Source organism: Prionailurus bengalensis, chromosome B3 (assembly GCF_016509475.1).
Source record: "Prionailurus bengalensis isolate Pbe53 chromosome B3, Fcat_Pben_1.1_paternal_pri, whole genome shotgun sequence".
Taxonomy (NCBI): domain Eukaryota; kingdom Metazoa; phylum Chordata; class Mammalia; order Carnivora; family Felidae; genus Prionailurus; species Prionailurus bengalensis.
The window spans coordinates 55,843,722-55,862,783 of NC_057355.1; the positions used below are offsets into that span (position 1 = coordinate 55,843,722).

General features: G+C 39.2%; 1 protein-coding gene across 4 annotated transcripts in view; it reads right to left on the bottom strand.

Moving 5' to 3' along the window:
* SLC12A1 (solute carrier family 12 member 1) overlaps positions 1–19,062 on the bottom strand; it is a 104,296-nt gene that overhangs the window by 17,173 nt on the left and 68,061 nt on the right. For all 4 annotated transcript variants that reach the window (XM_043555485.1, XM_043555483.1, XM_043555482.1 and 1 more), the window contains exons 18-21: positions 17,872–18,012; positions 15,249–15,355; positions 11,494–11,576; positions 1,813–1,956 (exon numbers count right to left, since the gene is read on the bottom strand). In XM_043555485.1, coding sequence (XP_043411420.1) covers positions 1,813–1,956; positions 11,494–11,576; positions 15,249–15,355; positions 17,872–18,012 — 475 coding nt within the window. The remainder of the gene's footprint in view (positions 1–1,812; positions 1,957–11,493; positions 11,577–15,248; positions 15,356–17,871; positions 18,013–19,062) is intronic.

A 19,062-nucleotide genomic window follows, 5' to 3' on the forward strand; every position in this document is an offset into this window, starting at 1 on the left:
AGCAGTGAAGGGGCCTACTTTAGAGCTGCGTTTGAAATTTTAGGTGTTGGAAATAAAACATAACATCATTTTGCTTTTCTGAGCAATGAGACATGTTGACTTTCAGAAGAGTACCTCTTTGCCAAAAGATTTGTGATGCAGAAACAGGCTTCCAAAATAAATAATAAGTCCCTTCTCATTAATAAGAACATTGATGCTTCCCTCCTCTGCCATCAGCTAAAGAATAGTATTGGGCTATGACTTCTGAATTTTCCATTGCTTTTCGAGATGGTAACTAACATTGAAAGACTGAATGGTAGAGCAGATTCAATGAATAGTTAACATGTCTCATGAATAAACCAAATAATTGAAAAGGAAAGAAGATAGTTAGAATCTAGATGGTCTTATTCTAATATTTACATTCTGAAAGTCCTGATGTACCTCCAGCTTTAGATTCAAACACATCATTTTCCTAGACAATGTCATGTTAAGGTACATAATAAATTTTTTTTTTCAACGTTTATTTATTTTTGGGACAGAGAGAGACAGAGCATGAACGGGAGAGGGGCAGAGAGAGAGGGAGACACAGAATCGGAAACAGGCTCCAGGCTCTGAGCCATCAGCCCAGAGCCTGACGCGGGGCTTGAACTCCCGGACCGCGAGATCATGACCCGGCTGAAGTCGGACGCTTAACCGACTGCGCCACCCAGGCGCCCCTAAGGTACATAATATATAATAAGCTTTCCTATAGCCCATGGAATATTCCAGAAACCCGAGGGTACTTCCAGTATTTGAAGGGGGCAATGTTTATATTTTATGTTATAAATATGTTGTAAATATATAAAAATATTGTATTACAGGTAAAATTTCATCCTTGGACTATAGTAGGAAAACAAGCAAACAGGTCCAAACTTTTTCCAGGGTATTAGAAGGCCTCATTGAAGAACCTCTTTGAAAGAGGTCAAACTAGCCTATAAGCCTGCTAAGGTGCAATATGGATCTTGCTATTTGATGTAAAAAACCTCCCAGAGAAATAATCTTTTCTGGGCCTCATACCAAGTGACTTCAGTTAAGTATAGGATTATTTGTGTACGTTAACATTATAATTTTCTACCAGCAGAGGTCGCTGTGGACCTCATTAAACTTAAACCCATGGTTTTTCTGGAAAGAAAGCAATTTCTTATTTACAAAAAAGTTATATATTTGAATCACCTATTTATAAATTTTACAAAAAGCTCTCATTCTGTGGTCTTTCGTTACTGGGGTGTATATTGGACATTCAGAGGTTGAGTATACCTCTCTGCTGAAATCTACAGGTAATTGGTATTAAGAAAGTTCCTAGTCCAGAATTCAGGTTTGTGATAAAGATAGCTGCTTTTTGAAACTAGGGATCTAGCTGGATCCCTCATTTACCTGTACTAGTTAATTTAAGTCTCCTTAAATGTCTGCAAGGTGTGTGTGTGTGTCTGTGTGCATGTGTACAGATAAACCCATTTGGGTATTCATTCTTAAATTTCTATCCCCTTTCCATTTTAACTAAGAAATGTCTATTTTATGGCACTCCAGTCTGCTTAAGCACTTCAGGACTCCCAAACCAAATATTATTATTTTAAAATTAAGTTTTTACACTTAGACGGTACAAAGGGCTTAATGTTATTGATAAATGACAACAATGTCTACATTTTATCTGTGCTATCGTCTTGAAAGAAATGTCTTTCAGTCCTGAGCTACACTCAATGCCCTCAACATCTTAGATGCTGACTTCTGACCCCTATAGATACTCAGGCAGTGGCTCATTTCATAATCTTTCTTGCAAATTTGGAAAGCACTTACCTTTCTTAGGCGTTGGCTTAGTGATGTTCAATTGGCTGGCTTTTTTAAACAAGCCTCGGATGCCTCCACTCCCTTCTTCACATTCGTTATCTTTGATAGTGGCTTCCAAAGCCAGCCGCTCCTGTTCCAATTTCTCTAATTCATCTAGTGAAAGAAGACAAAACTCACTTACTTAACTCAGTGACAAAGTTTCTAGGAGCCATCTCATAGACTATTTTAATATAAACGTGGATATGCAATAAAATTAACATCATGTGATTTTTCCATATGATTATTAAAAGGTAATGCATATCAGTAAAGTATATTCAGAAAGTAATAACTAGCTTGGAAAAATATCTCTATGTGTTGTTATAATACATGAAATCACTGGGCTTTTTATTTGTGAAGGCAAGGGAGGCTATTTAATGACATCTTTATTCATTTCTGGCAAAAACCAAAATGCCAGATCCATTGTACATAAGATCTTGTACACTGTATGCCACTGATTTACTGACCTAAACTACTGTGTCAGATATTTTACAAGTAGAGGTGACAAAATTACCAAAGTATACTGGTATATATCAGGCACCCAACAATGCCTCCTGAACTGCAACGTAAAACTAGACAGCAAGAAGTAAGGAAAGGTAACCAAACTTTATAAAGGCTTAAATAAGCTCCGAATAGAAATTACAGTGAAAAATATCCACTAACAATTCTTTCTGATAGGCAAAATACTTTCTGGAATGAGTGACCAAAGGGAAAGAAAGAAAAGCTGAGGTTTCTGTGTGCCTGTCCGAGTTCAAATTGCTAAGAAGGGTCTCACAACACTCGAGTCTGGAACAAGAGTCAAGCTGTGCAGCCTCCTGTCCAGGGCTTAGACCCAGTTTCCAAGCTTTGATGTTGCATCTGACTGCCTTTTATCTTTTTTGGGTTCTGATTGTGACGAAAAATTCCTAGCTCCTACGTAATGCCCTGCATCACTTTCTGACCTCAACCTACGTTGGGTCAGGGTAAATAAGACTTTAAAAGCAGTCATGGGACAGTGCTTAAAGAATGATGGGCATTCTTGCTTACAGTGGGCAAGGTGGCCTCTTGTCAGATCCCCTCATCTTCTTGCTTGCTGAGAACAGAGCCTTAGAAAGTGAGCAGTGTTCTGAGGAACAGAGTGGAAAACCTAGATTCAGTGTTACAAAACACTGGTAGGGCTTCTGTAAATGTCAACCCTTGGAGCCCATTGCCTTATCTATCTGGGAAGCGAAGCTATACAAACTCTAGATTTATCAATTATGTACTAACTAAATCTGTCAGGACAGTCACATCCCTAGACGGTGCTGTTATTCAGCTACACAGAATTGTCTGGCCTCTTTCCAGGTCTTAGCAATTAATCTTTTGCCAGTGGCATGAGATTTAAGGTCAAATCACCCATGTGATTTCCCCAAAGCCTCAAAGGTTCTCAAGATCAGCAGCTATAGAAAATCTGAGAAATTAGACTGATGGTATTAAAGCTCAGACAGGAGTTGCTTACCCCTGACTTTTGAAAGGTGAACACAAGCTGCATTGCACTGGAGGTCATGACCCATTACAGCTATGCTGCTGGCTTTATGTGACATTAAGCAAGTCATTGACTTTTCCTATGCCTCTGATTTCCTATCTGTGAAATGGAAAATTGTAACCCTTCCCCTTTCCCACTCTCCCAGCTTTGCAAAAAGAACAAACAACAGTTTCTGCATGGTACTTTGTTGCTCCTTAAAGACCAAAGCAATGAGTGTGTTCTATAGGCAGTGTATTTATGCAACTTCTGGAAATGGGCTTAGTCATGCAAAGCAAATTGAGTATTTTGAGAAGCCTGGGAGTTATTTTAGCAGTTACCATTTATTGCGCACTCTTTGGGTGCCAGGGATTGTGCTGCATATTATTCCTTCCCAAATGCTTCTGAGATAGTTGCTATTGTTATCCTCATTTTGAAGATGAAGAGACTGAGGCTCAGAAAGGTTAAGTGATTTGTCTGATGTCACCCCGAAAATAACAGGGTTCAAATCCAAACTATCCAAAAATCCAAATCCAAAGTATCATGCCCCTTGCTTTCATCTACTGTTTGGGGTGCTGTAGGGGCCAGTTGAGGGGTCATCTACCCTTTGCAGTCGTCCGAAGGCGCGTATTTGTGTGCGTCTTCGGGGGCAACTGCCAGGGCCATGCTGGGGAAGGGTTTCTTTTGCTGTACTTTTTTGGCAGACTCCAGCACACCCTGTGATTAGACACAAGTTGCCACATTCTTTGTCCTCTAGTTTGGACAAAGGAGGAAAAAAATAAATCCTCCTTTGTAACAGAGTCAGCTGGCTGAATGAACTGGGAGCTACTCCAACTATTTGCTCAAAGGTATGTACACAGCCCATCCTGGACAGAGCAAACTGCAAAATCCCAGGCCCCAGAGACAAAACCAGACTTTGCTTGAATGCGTCAGATTCCGCGGTCCCCTCAAAGACAACAGACAGAGGCCGACGGAGAGAGTCTGTTCTAAGGGCTAAAATCTGCTTGCTTGGCCCTCTTGGATTCTCAGACCCACACGGTGGTCTGCTCACTTGCACAGTGACTTTGCAAATTCTTATTAGAGTTAATTCTTAATTATTCCCTTTGTAGGTGATCTAAGGGCTCCTCCTGTGCAATCCATCCTTTTCTAATTTCAGTGTTAAGCAGAAGTGACGGTTTGATTATCTGTTCTGAATCATCTATCTGGTGTACAGCTTGCTTCTGTTCACATGCGAGTCAAGAGTGGACTTTGTGAAAACATTTCTTTCAACAAGAGTACTCGCCAGCTGACTTGTGGAAGTGTGCCATTGGCCACAAAGGGGGGTGAGCCAAGGGAGTATGAATGGAGAGATATAAACGGATTTCCACGAGCACAAAAATAAAAATTGCTCATTCCCTCATGACTGCTTCTGTGATGTTCAGGATTCACAAAGCCCTTTCCTCATAGTCTCTTATTTGATCCCAACATGAGTACGGGGATGCAGGCAGAACTAGTGGCATTCTCCCCATTTTACTGGGAAGGAAACTTGGGCTCAGACAGTTCAAGGTTGCACACTGGTGATGCAAGCCTCCTGCTTCCAATTCTAGCTCTCTTGTTCCCATCCTTCCTCAGCAATAGGCCCTGACTGCCAATAGCTACCTGTTGAAGAAATCCACAGTCTGCATTTTTTTGAAGAAGCCATCCCTAAATCTCTCAATTAAAGAAATTTTTATAATGCTCTATATGTCCATGATACTCTGCTTCAAACTTTATTCCAGTAGACATAACTGCGTGACCTAGACTAGTTTTAAGATACATGTTTTTTTATGCCCTCTAGACTGCAAATTCCTGGAGGGTAGCTTATTTCATACTTCATCACCTCCATTTATTGAGAGTTTGTTTTGTGCCAGGTACAATGCCAAGCACTCTGCAGCCATAATATCCTTTAATCCAAAACAATACATCTGTGAGCTAGGGGCTATAATTATTTCCATCGGAAAATGTGAAAAGTGGGACACAGAGAAGATGAGTCATTTGACTAAGGTTACACAGTCAGAAAGTGTCAAGCTGGGATTTAAACCCAAGTCTGACTGATTTCAAAGTCTTCACATACTGCCTCTCACATTCTCAGCTGTGCCCAAACCTCCCTCCTCGTGCCTACCATCACAGTAAACACTCAAGAATAGTTTGTTGGGATAAAAGAACAAGTCAATGGTATTCAACACAGTTCAATACAGTTGAAAGTATCTCTATAATGGAGGGAAAACAAGTGAATCGTGGTCACAGATGAGCATGTGTAAAATTATGTGGAGGGGGGGATACAAAAGACAATGTTGAAAAGGAGTGGGGTTAATGCCATATACAGAGTTATAGAAAGAGGACGTAATAGGGGCTGTTGGCCCAAACCAGGCTGGAATGTCACAGAGGGTAGGACAGGCAGGACTGATCACAAGAAGGAGAGTCAAGAGAATGAGTCCTTTCCCTGGAAAGACCCACCACCTGGGCATCAGATGGGAATTTGAATCTTCCATAATAGATAATTCTATAGTCTATCACAATTTACAAAACCACAATGCAAGAGAGAGAGAGAGAGAGAGAGAGAGAGACACTGAGAGAGAGAGAATAAGAGCCTGCCTTTCTCTCATTCCAAGATTAAGAGAGTTTCTGAGGTTCTAATGATGGAAGAAAAAGCTTAGACCTTTCTGTTCTCTCACTTGAGTGGATTTGTAACCAATTCCTCAGATATAGTCCCAAACAGTTCTCATGGAGAGAACAAAGAGTGACCTTGTTCCATGTCTTCATGCAAATGCCAAAACCACTTGAACAGTAGTTACCTGTTTTCAAGTCCTTTGTAAATTGATTGTATGATAACCAACGGGAGTGACTATAGTTTGAAATTCAATTTAGTTGTCAAGATTGCCTCAAATGTTCTATCCCCAGTCTTTATATATATATATATATATATATAAAGATGTTTTCAGAAATAGGTAGGAGTCTACACATTACAATTCACTTTGAATCTCAAGGATGGAGAACAGTCAATTATCTGACAGCAGAAAAGGGAACAGGGAAACCCACTGAGGAATCGCATCGCCTCCCATTTCACAGCATCCTTTCTCTTTATTAATTATTAAATTATGATTCTTTCCCTGGTCAATCAATTCAAAGCTGTAAATGCTCACATGAATCAACGTGACTTACCCCAGATGAAGTCTCGTTGAATTGAAGGCAGGAAGCAATCCTGCAGTAGTCGTCTTCCAATCAAGTAATTATTTACTAGCCTGCCATCTGTCTTTATTTTGCTAAGCTACTCCATCAGACACAGCAGAATCCCTATGCTCGGAGGTGGTCATAAATCGTGTAGTACTTACATGGAGCACTTGACCGCAATATATTGCGGATCACGTTTCATCATTTTATTCCTACCAGTGCAATTTGCACTCTTTGTTGTAGATGGCAAACTTGCTAAATACCCTTGGGAAGCTAACAATATGAAATATTGCATTTTTTTGTGTTGTCAGGCAATAAATTAATTTATTAAGAGAAACTGTCAGCCATCAGTATTGGATGAGTTGCTGCAGTGTACAAGTTAGAATGTTATGAGCATCGATCTTATTTATATGAAAAAGTTATTCTCCTCACATAATCCTGTGACACAGTATAGAAATAATTGTCATTAGCTGGTAAATTACCTATAAAGCTGATTTCTATTCACTGCTTTATTAACTACAGTATATGGGCACTCTGAATTGCTAATATTTCCTTTAAATTATAATCTGTGATGACACTGTGGTGCCTGTGTTGGAAAAGCTATGATGATAATCATTAACATAGTATAATGCAATACTTAAGATTTATCAGGCTCTTATTAAGCCCTATATTACAGTATAATATAATGAAACACAAGCTTATTTCTTCCAATTCAAAATCTAATATGAGGGTGGTGTCATAAATTACATAAACTTCAAAACAATGCATGGAAATGTGGCATAAAGTTAATTTCTATCATTATGCTGTTGTTTTTCTGCATGTTCTTCATGTATTTGTATAACACTTTTTTGTTTACTCTAGATAATTGGTACTTATAATTATTTTATTAGCATCCAACTGTATTTTTCCTTTCTTGAGTAAGAGACAGAAATATTTCAAACATCAAAGTTGATATAAATTGGATACATCCCTTGGGAAATTAAAAGGGGATGCAGTTCACTGCCAGGATTCTTTCAGAAATACTACAAAATTTGCTTGCTGTATTGCCTTACAGGACTAAACTGATGGTGCATTTTGGTGGATGGAGCAGGAAAGGGTGGGAGTGATATTTTCCAGCTACCATCTCATCTTTCAGCTTGAGGAGATCAACATAACATACAAAGAAAATGTGTAATCTTAGTCATTTTCCTCTCTAGATCTCCTTCTTAAAAGGTAGACTGGCAGTTTCAAACAGACACAGATTTGAATCTTACCTCTACCAATTGCTAGCCTTGTGAATCTTGGGTAAACCTCAACTTATTACCTGTTCGCTGGGGCAAAGATAGTACACTCTTCATAGGGTAGTTGGGATGACAAATGTTATGATATATGTGAACATGAAGCATAACACGTGGCACATAATAAGTGCTAAAAATGGTTAGGGGTGCCTGGCTGGCTCAGTAGAGCTTGTGAGTCTTGACCTTGGGGTTTTGAGTTCAAGCCCCACACTGGGCATGGAGCCTACTTAAAAAAAAAAAAATGGTGGCTCCTGTTGCTGCTAATGTATTAAGTTCTACCAGAAAAAAATATAAATTAATTATGAACACTGAATGAGAATTAGTATATCTTTCTGCAGATGTAAAAGATCCATAAAAGAGAATAGGGGCATAAGACAGGAAGCCTGAAGGTCTCTTTGTTACATTTTTGCACAGGATAGATTCTCAGCTTTATCTTTTAAAGCTCTTCATACATAATCATAGAGTATACATATCACACAGTGGTTTTCTATCCTATATAAACGCTTGATCTTCAATTTCTTCTTCTCCCTTACAATACACTGGATTGGCTGCATCAGGAAGTTCACCTAATCCTCTTACATTGCCTTCTGTTATGAGGGAGACAATCATACATGGCCAGATAGAATCTGGACCATCAGGCACTGGCCCTCTCAAATCCCTTTCAGGCTTTTCCTTCCTGATGAATCAGTCAACAAAATCCCGATCCTCCTCTACCTGGAGACCAAATGCCCCAAGAGAAAAACAGGCAACTAGAGAGCTTGCTCTACCTCCAAAGAGAATTGACACTATTGTGCACAATCGTCCTCAATTTATCACTCTACACTTATAAATCTACATACCTAATCATCATTCCTCAACTCTTTTGCTCTAATTTTAGAAGATGAAGCTTTTTTTTTTTTCTGTTTCAGACCAACTCTTCCATCCATGCCTATCCCATGATTCATCCTATTCCTCCAGAATCTTATTCCATGGGTCATCCTTTGTTTTCATTTCCATCTTCAATCTCTCCCATTATCTTGGGCCCATTTCCTCAGTGTGAAAACATGACCCTCTCTTGCATTCTAAGGTCAATGGGTCTTCCTCTGGTAAATCTCAATCTCTTTCCTCTCATTTGCATCCAAACTTCTCAAAGTGGTGGGCCACATCCATAGTCTCTGATTCTCTCCTCAACCCACTCCAACCCAGATCCTGCCAACACCACTCTACAGATAAGATTTTCACTCAGATTATCTGTGCTGTGTCAATTGCATTTCAGGAACAATCTCACTGATATTTCCTGCTGTATTTGACAATGTTGATGATTCTTATTTTGAGCACTCTATTCCCGTAGCTTCTGTGACACCACAGATTCCTGGTTCCTTTATCTTTCTGAGTGCTCCTTTCCTGCTCATCCTTTGGGGGCTTTTTCCCTGTACTTTGGGGCTCTCGACTACATGCACTCTTTAGATTTTATTTTCCAGTGTCATTGTTTCAAGTTTTACCTTAACTATGAAGTCTCTTGTACCAATCCACTTGGGTTGCCATAACACATACCACAGACTGGGTGCTTAAATAATAGACATTTACTTTCTCATAGTTCTGTAGACTAGAAGTCCAAGAAAAAAGTGTTGGCGGGGTGGTTTCATTCTGAGGCCTCACTTCCTGGATTGTAGATGGCTGTCTTCTTCCTTTCCTCTGTGCTTGTCTGTGTGCTAATCTCATTTCATAAGGACACCAGCCATATTGCATTAAGTCCCACCCTTGTGATCCTATTTTATCTGACTTACTTCCTGACAGACCCTATCTCCAAACCCAGTCACATTCTGAGAAATTAATTCGCTACAGAACTCTGGGGGAACATAGCTTGGCCCATAACATCTCCTAAATGTGCATCTCCAGCTCACACTTCTCCTTTAAGACCAGGACTATCTAACTGCCAATTGGACATTTCCGGTAGAATTTCCCACAGGAGATTGTTTAAAACTAAACCAGGAGATTGGCTTCATTATACCTACTCTTCCTCTTGTGTTTCCCATTTCCACAGGCAGTATCACCATTGATGCAGTCAGCCAAGGGGTCCTTTTTCACTCCTCCCTTTTTCATATCCAACCAACCCCCAAATGTTGCTCTGTGTGTCTTCAAAGTACTCCTGTCCTTTCCTCTCCATCCCTAGCTCTAGTTCAGGTTGTTTCATTCTCTGCCTTTGATTTTTGCAAAAATCTTTTTGATTTGTCTCTCTGTTTCCATTCTAGCCCCTGTAACTGAAAGAGTATGAGATGTAAACCCCAATTTGACCACATTATTCCGTCACTTAAATCTCTTCAATGGTTCTGCACTGTCTGCAGAATATTTCTACACTTTTTAATATGGCAAATGAGGCTTTTAAAATCAGGATCTTATATCAGCAGCCTCAAATTTCACTATTATCTGCTTCATACTTCCTACTTCAGTTACCTGAATCTGCTCTGGGTAGCCCATATACCCCATCCTTCCATAATCCTGTGTATTCACACCTTTGCTTGATGCTCTGGTCTTTGTCAGGAATGCTGTTTTCCAAACTCATTTCTCTTTCGCCCAACATTGCCTAGTTAACTCTACTCATCCACTAGATATCAAATCTAAAGTAACTTCCTCCAGAAAGACCTCTTGGAGTAAGATGTCCCTCTCTCTTCTCCATTATACTCTACAAATATACTTACTAGCACACTAATTAGTTTTGGTCTACCCAGCACCATCATTTACACCATGTCTGGTACACAAGAGACACCCAAAAAGTATCTCTTTGTTTTAGTGTTGGTCATCAGGGGACTCTATTTTCAAGTTCATCTGAAGAGATAAGTCATGAATTAGTGCCCTGTCCTAATATTTCAATGACTATTTAGATGTGTCCTTTATCTCATTCGTAAGTTTAAACATAAGTTATAACAAAAAGCTAAGTTTAAACATAAGAGGGTATGTTTAACCTCTTAAGATTAAACAAGTATACTGGGGCGCCTGAGTGGTTCAGGCATTTGAGCATCTGACTGCACCTCAGGTCATGATCTCGTGGTTCTTGAGTTCGAGCCCCACATCGGGCTCTGTGCTGACAGTTCAGGGCCTGGAGCCTACTTTGGATTCTGTGTCTCCCTTTCTCTCTACTACTCCCTTACTCACACTGTGTCTCTCTCAAAAATAAATAAACCTTAAAAAAAATTAAAAAAACAAACAAACAAGTAATCCTCTAAAGAGAAAAAAGCAGAGTTACTAATCTGAATTAGTGTTTTGGCCTGGGACTTAGATTAGTGATTCACAGCATGATACATTCAGGCTCATTTCCATGTTGGCTGAAAACCAGATCATAGACTCTTAAAAACAATATACATGGTTTTTTGAGAAAAGAATTAATCTCTATTTTCTCAAACATCTTGCAGAAATTAATTCAGCAGTTTATTTTACCAAAGGTGTTTATTTTCAGTGATGCTGGCTTTGTAGTTTTGTGATAAGAATAATAATTTATGACTGCCCTGGATTATTCCATATTTTATTTTGCAGGACAAAGGCGGTTTGTGTTAGCAGTGGAGAAAACACTGGGGAAGTGTATACACCTCAGGTCAGCACAAGAACATAAGCTCTATCATTAGGGGGTTTTGTCTGTATTGTGCACTGCTCCATCCCCAGCACCTAGAAAAATACCAGGCATGGAGTAGGTGCTCAATAAATATCTGTGGCTTGAATAAAGAAAGTACATACCTTGCACTTGAAGAAACTGAGAGATGTCAAACCCTTGGCTGATTCTGACTATGACCACACCAATCTCAAAATCAAATGCATCACTGAAAGTGAAAGCAAAGTGGTTATTTAAATGACCCCTTTAATCTTGAGGTTTTGTACTAATAGTAAGAGAGTCTAAGATTCTCAATTCTAAGATTTTAACATAACTAAACTATGAAAATTCACTTGAGAATACAGCCAAGAGCTGATGCCTTTTGTTAGTTTGTTTTTCTCCCTTTATGCCTTTTAAAAATGTTTTCTGGATAAAGGTAACTGATTCATTTACTCTGGAACCAATTTATTCAAATAATACTGTCACCTAGAATTTTGATTAAGAGCTTGTTACATACTTTTAAAATAATTGTTTCATTTCTAATGTAAGCAAAACAATCACTGAAATATTTAGAACAGAGAGTTTCTAGGCTGCAAAGACCCTTTGAAATTATCAGCCAAATCCCTACTTATGGAGAAAGAATCCTACAACATTTCTGACATCAAGTTCCCAGTGAAAAATATCTCCAGTTCCTTTAAGGAACTTTCACCATTGACTTTGGGCAGACTGTTTGAAACAATGCTTTTTCATAACAACCCAATGCCGTTGGCTGTTGTGCCTTCTCTACACTCAATCCAATAGAATTAGATTTTCTAGAAGGAAAAGAAAGGCTCTCTTTCTTTTATCTCTGTTCTTGTAGAATATTTTTTTTCTCTGCTCCTAAATATGGGGCAAACCAATTAGTACTTTGAGTTCATTAAAAATTTTCTCCTTGGGGGTTCCTTTGTTCAGTCTCAAATGGATCGGAAGCCTAGGACCCTTTCCATAGAAGGTCACCCTCTACCAGAAATCATGCAGTTTGTGATTATCTTATATAGGCAAACAGGTTTCTAATAGCCAAAGTGAACCTGAATTTTCAAATAATGATATGAATAAATTCAGTGTAATATGAATATCCATTCAAAATTCAATCTATAAGTGATCTTCACTTAGCAACATAGACCTAGCAAAAGTCGCCACAAAATAAATTCCTGATAAGTCTTGTTTCTAATTGTCCTTGATTGTAAAAAGGAGACAATGTGTTCCACAAAAAATATTTGGGTTCTGTGCTAGGAAGAATAATTTTAGACTTCCCAAAGACATCCACATTCTAATCCCTGGAACCTGTGAATATGTTACTTTATGCCACAAAAGGGACTTTATGGATGGGATTAGCTTAGAGACCTTGAGATGAGATTAACCTAGATTATCTAGGAGGGTCCAGTGTAATCACCAGGGTCCTTAAAGTGCATTTGGGAAGCAGAAGAGGAGGTGAGGGCAATGTGGTATGACCCATCAAGAGCTTTGAAGATGGAGGAAGAAGGCCATGAGCAGTGGACTGCTCTAGAACCTAGAAAGGGCAAGGCTGGGCATTCTCTCCTAAAGCTTCCAGAAGGGAATATTGCCTAGCCTACACCTCGATTTTAGCCCAGTGAATTAGTGTCAGACTTTTAACTCACACATCTGTAGGCTATTAAATTTGTGCTGTTTTAAGCCACTAAGCTTGAGGCAATTTTTTATGGCAGCCAATGAAAACTAATACAGATTCAAATTAAAATTAAGCCATACCTAAGAATATTATAAACATTCAAAATCTTTTATCTAAAGAAAAATTATAAAATTCTATATTATTGTAATAATGCCCCCATGTTAACAGTAATACTATGCTTTACTCTTACTCACAAAACCAATCAAAATAGTTAGAAAGGGAAATATAATACAGTATAGAGGTATGATGGTCTTCCCTTCTATATTGACCTCACTGCTGTGGTAGTAAGTCATTTAGCCTTACTAAGCCAGCTAAGTTTTATACTAGTATAAATTTGAGCCACCTTAACACTGAACTTTACTACCAATAAGACCAATTTGGTATAAAATCCAGAAGTCTCCTTGGCCTAACATTATTGGGTTTGATTATTTTGGTCCCTTTAGATTTCTAGAATGTTTCAAAGGTGGGCACATTGGAAGATGACCCCAGATAATTTTGTATCAATTAATGGACACTGACGGTTTACATATGTCTTATTTGCTTCAATACTTTTTTTCCCCAAAGATGAAGATGAAATTTCTTTCCTCTCTGTCCCCCTTTTTTTCCCAGTGGTAAAGATGAAATTTTATTTTAGAATCTGGATAACAGAGAGCAGCTCTAATCTATTTCCAAGAATGGTCAGCAACTGACTGTTTCTGAATATATCAAAATGCTGGTTGGTGAACATGGTAAAATTCTACCCTCATCACCTGCTTTAGCCTTAACATACTGAACTTAGGGTATCACCAGGGGCCAAGTGGCAGCATTTGGCATCCAGACTTTATACCTTCGGGAAACACAATTCAGGAGAATGCATTTAGTACACAAGTTCCCCATGTCAGAAGGATTGTTAAGTGAATGTGTTTGGTCAGTAAACACATACAAATTTCAGATGATGAAAATTATTTTTTTATACTTCTTTTCAATACACTAAAACTACAATGCTTTTATAATGTTCCTTAAATCTCTCCCAAACAATGATAAATACAATGCTCATTCTAGCAGGGGCCAGGACATAGCCTGGCATAAGAAGCACTGTGAATACATGTGCTTGTTTTGAAGAGGTGAGGCTTTCTTTCCTGTGTATTACAGACTTTTAAAGTTCAGCCAGACTTCTCAGGGCACATTCCCTACCCTGTTGTATGGAATCAGAGCAAAGCCAGACTCCAGATGGGAAATATTCCATTTTCAGAGCTTTTGACAAAAGATAGCTGTTAGCATAGCTAACATTGCCCCCCTTGAGGCAAATATGGCTAAATATTTTCAAGACGGGAAGAAAGGCTCAGTTTTCTAGAATGGTCACTAAGGGTACTCTGAGCCTTTCCATATGTGTAGACTTCATTTTCACTTATGCAAAAGAAAGAACCAAGCCAGGTAATACTTTCGCTATACATGTACTATTGGAGGCAGCATAGCATTTTGGTCATGAGCTTAAACTTTGAATTTGGATAGTCCTGGGTTGGAATTCCAGCTATGTCACAACTGTCATTTTCTGCATGTTACTTAATTTTTAATGTCTGCATCTCTCCTTATAAAATGGGAACAGTATTAGCACTTACTTCAAAGTCTTCTTGTGGGAATTAAATGGGATAATTTGTGTGAAGGACATTAGCCTGGTGCCTGCTAGTCTCTTAAAGACTATCATTACGACCCTTGTCCCAAGACTTTTCCAATATATAGATATTAGATGTCACGTCCCATTTAAAACTCACTTTTTGTCCTTAAACCAACCCAGAGACACTGATATATGAAAGCCTCATATCAGCAAAGAGGCATCTGAGGCTCAGGGGTAGTAAACTCCTTATCCAGGGCTCAGAGGAGACGATGACTGAATTGGGCACACCAGCCAATCCAAGATTCCAGGTGTTTTGAAAGAACACTTCCTTCCTTACCTAGCTGTCCTTTGCTTTTAATCTTATGAATAGGTTTTAAGACTGCAAATCTTAATAATTACCTTTTTCTTTGACACCAAGTTTCCTCCACCCTGCTTCCTCTGACACTATGATCCCCTCAAGTTCTATTATTGGCAGTGTCTCTTGCACTTTGGTAAAGAATTCAGAGTACCAGGGGAATGCCTTCTTCTCAGGCAATTTAATCTGGTACAACAGCACCTGTTATGTACTGCCCTGGTTAGTGGTTTGTAAACAAGAACACGTCCTGAAAGCCATCACTTACTGTATGATTCCCACATAGTTCTCAATCTCTGTCAAGGGAGCTTTCCTCCAGTTTTTTTTATATCCGATCACCAGAGTGTTGGGTTTCATTCTTCCTAAGCCCGAGGCCTAAACAGAGGAGATAAACACATGGGCAATCCTTTCCAGACCAGGAAACTACCACTGCAAATGAAAAATAATGTCCAAAAGAGCACTGAAGTAATGTTCTGAAGATTCTGAAGATTAGATTACATTTTAGAGCATGTCCTTCATGCCCGTACCCAAGCATAAAATAGAAAGATTAGTTCTAAATCATCTCAGCCATAAATGGATTTTAGATGACAGAAATGTAGCTTTTCTAAATTAGCAGTCATTTGCATTTCTTCTGACACACTCATTAAAATGGTTCAATAATTTAAAATCAAGTGAGGGTCGGCTTAACCGTTGGCATGCGTGTTGTAACTTAGTGGTTCAAAGCTCATTTCCACCTGTTTTACCCATAATGTCATTAGCAATAAAATCCATGTTTGGAAAATTCTAAGATACAAGGATCACTGAAACTCGTACTTGTATTATTTATCGAAGGGTAATGGCGCTATGTCTCTAGGACCTAAGCTTCTTACCTGATAGTATCATTAATAGCCATCTTCCATATCAGGTTTCACTCCCCCCCCTTTAGATGACAGGATATGGCTTCCAGTTAATTAAACTTAATTCGGCAATAGAATTGAATACCTATTAATTACAAAGTGTTATGTCAGGTGCTGTAGAAGAGCAGTGAAGCATATTCTTTGGCCTTAAGGAGCTTGGAATAAGGTGAAGAAGGCAAGATACACACAAATAATTATAATTCAAGTGCACATGCAGTAGGAACTCATATGGAAGCATAAGGGAAGAAAACCTGAATTCTAGCTGTGTCTTCATGGATGGCTTCAGGGGAAAGGTGCCATTCATTCCAGATCTTGCAGGTCAGTTAGAGGTTGACAAGCATGGAAAAGAGAGCAGTGGGAGTGAAGGAAGAACACTCTGGGTCACAGGAGGAGTGAAACCAATGACCAGAGCAGAACACATTAAAGGGGACAGTGGCGAGCAGGAGGAAGCAGGCATTGATGGAGGGTTCCTGAAATAAACTTTGCCTCCACATCTGTTGTGTTTCTCCTAGAAATGTCCAGGTGGCACGATAACTCCTTACAGCCATCATTTGGTGCTCAGCAGATACACGGCAGGATGGAGCTACACTACAGTTTGGGGATGTGGTCATTTGTACCATAAATTCTTAGAAGCAAAGAAGTCTTCATCCAAAATGGATGGTCATAATGGTCAGTGCTTCCCTTTAATACCACCCTGTCTTTCCCTTTGTACCCCACTTTTCTTTAAGGAAATTCAAGTGAACAAGCTTTCTGCATTGTCGAATGTTTTATGGTTTCTTCTGGATTAATATAAGACTTACTTTCCAGGCCTGTGTCTTTTCTCTCCCTGCTTATTTCATGTCAGACCACCCATTCCTTATTGAAAATTTTATTATTTCACCAATCTTCCAAGATAATTTTACCTTAAATGTGTAACCTTCCCAACATATTTCACCACAGGGGTCCTGAAAAGTAACTCACTAAAGACAATCAGCTTCTTAAAATGACACCTGTTTCCATGGTTTGGCAAATTAGTAACAGGTGAAAGGATGCTCATTGGGGGTAATAGGTCTTTCAGAAATGGCTTCTGTGTGCAGCTACTTTGCAAGAGTTCTTCAGGAATATAAGAGACAGGAATATACCAAATACTCTTAATCTCCAAAGTAGTACAGTTTATTTTTTCTCTCCTGACTGCATAAGCATCAGTGTCACCTGGACGTCATCCTGAATTTTGTCATTCCTGTAAACGGTAACTCTGAAAGCAAATACATCATTCAGTACATATAGAATCAGGGCTTTCCAACCATATTAAAGCCAGAATGATTAGAAAGCCAAGCCCTACAGTTTCTTGGGGTCTCTTGGATTGTTTGAAGAATGGTTCACCATTCTATTATGATCAGAACTGGGGAAAGACTCTGTGTACTAATTATGGAAGGGGAGAAAAAAAGGAAAGAATAAGGGAGAAAAAGATAAGAGAACCAAGGGCTTCCGTGTTGAGCCACAGAGATTATTACATTTTACTCAACATTCTGGAAATAATTTAGGAGGATAGGGAGATTTTTACGCCCAGATCACCATGCATTTATTTAGTCGAATCTAGCAGCTTGCCCTCGCGCCATTCACAGAAGAAAAAAGGAGCAGAATGCCTGACTTGAGTATTGCTATATGCAGTATGAGATGCAAAAATAGTTTGAAGTTTTAATAGGATCCCGAATGTCGTCAACCATCAGAACAAATTTGCATTTCAATAAGTGTGGGGACAGAATGTATGCTGGTGGCCAAAGGCAACCTCATTTCCCATTTCCAGCATATCATCCATAGTTCATTGTAATAGAACCTCTCTGCTTTTGTTTTAGTTTTGCCTCTCCTCAGGAATTCGAAATGAGTTCCTTAACCATCTGCATTGATCTCTGATGCTGGGCTGCCTAACGGGAGCCATTCACTTTGGGAGCCTCATTAATAGCGAGTGCTAATTGTCTTTTGCCTCCGTACTCATTCCCTCAGTGTCAGCCTTACCTGAAGGAGACTTCGGACACCATCTCTGAAACAGTCTGCTGCCACTGCAGCATAAAAAGCCTTGATTTTGTTCTTGATAAGCCAGGCCTGCTTTTTTGCCATGCCGCTGTTCATCTCTTTAACACACAGCTTGCGCGGTCCCTGTACGACACGATGAAATATTGGTTAGAAGCCCTGCTATTATCCATTGCGCTGCTGTTGTTTTCTAAAGGACAAAAATAGCCAGCAATGCCCCATCGAGTTAAGAAGTGGGAAAGAGGGAAAAACACCTCACTAAACAGGGTTCACGTAGACTCAACCTTTTGGAGCAGGCCTCTGCTGCTCCCATCATTCACTTTCCACCCAGAATGTCCAGATGCATTAACACCTGTTTAATTAACTGCCTCATGCCAATGAAAGAAAGAGCTGAGGGCATCACGGCACAGGAGGAAAATACTGAAAATGCGAATGAAGAAATTCAGGATAAATACACAATGAACCTTTGACTCAATAGCAAGAGGTATGTTTAAGAACACTAAGGAAATCTCAGCTAGACCCCAATTTGAAGAAATGGGCAGAGATCTTGGCAGTCAGAACATGGTGGGTTGCCACTTTCCTTGTGTAATGTTGACCTACCCCCATCCAACTAAATTAAGATTTCCCTCTCACTCAATGAATTTCATGGGAACAGAAGTTCATATACCTGTGGCATAGGAAGAATATGGGAGCTTAATAGAGAAGAAGGTAGGTATCGTGGTGGTAGATGAGACATTTTATAATTTTAAGATTTGAGCTCTGGAAATTCATTTCAACTAAAAATTTGATTCTTTTTCTCCCTCCTTACAGGTCCAAGCCAAGTCTTTTCTTTGCAAGTTTCAAATCACCCCTTAAAGTGTTTCTGATGATCTATAATGTGCCTGATAGGATATGAATCTATTTTCCTAGGAAATTCTTCCAACTCATGAACAGATTAGGTATGTGGTTGAATTGTCTTAGATCTCTTACAAGCTACCTAGGATCTTGACGAAATGCAATGTGTAGGTCTGGAATGAGGCTTAAGATTCTGCATTTCTAACAAACCCCCAGGCCATGCTTGGAGTCACAGTCTTAGAGGGTCTTTCACTAGAGAGAAAGGGCTTGGGATATATGAAAAAGATACCAGGATTTGTGGTCTGCAGAAGTGGTTTCAAATCTAAAATTGGCCGTTTGGAA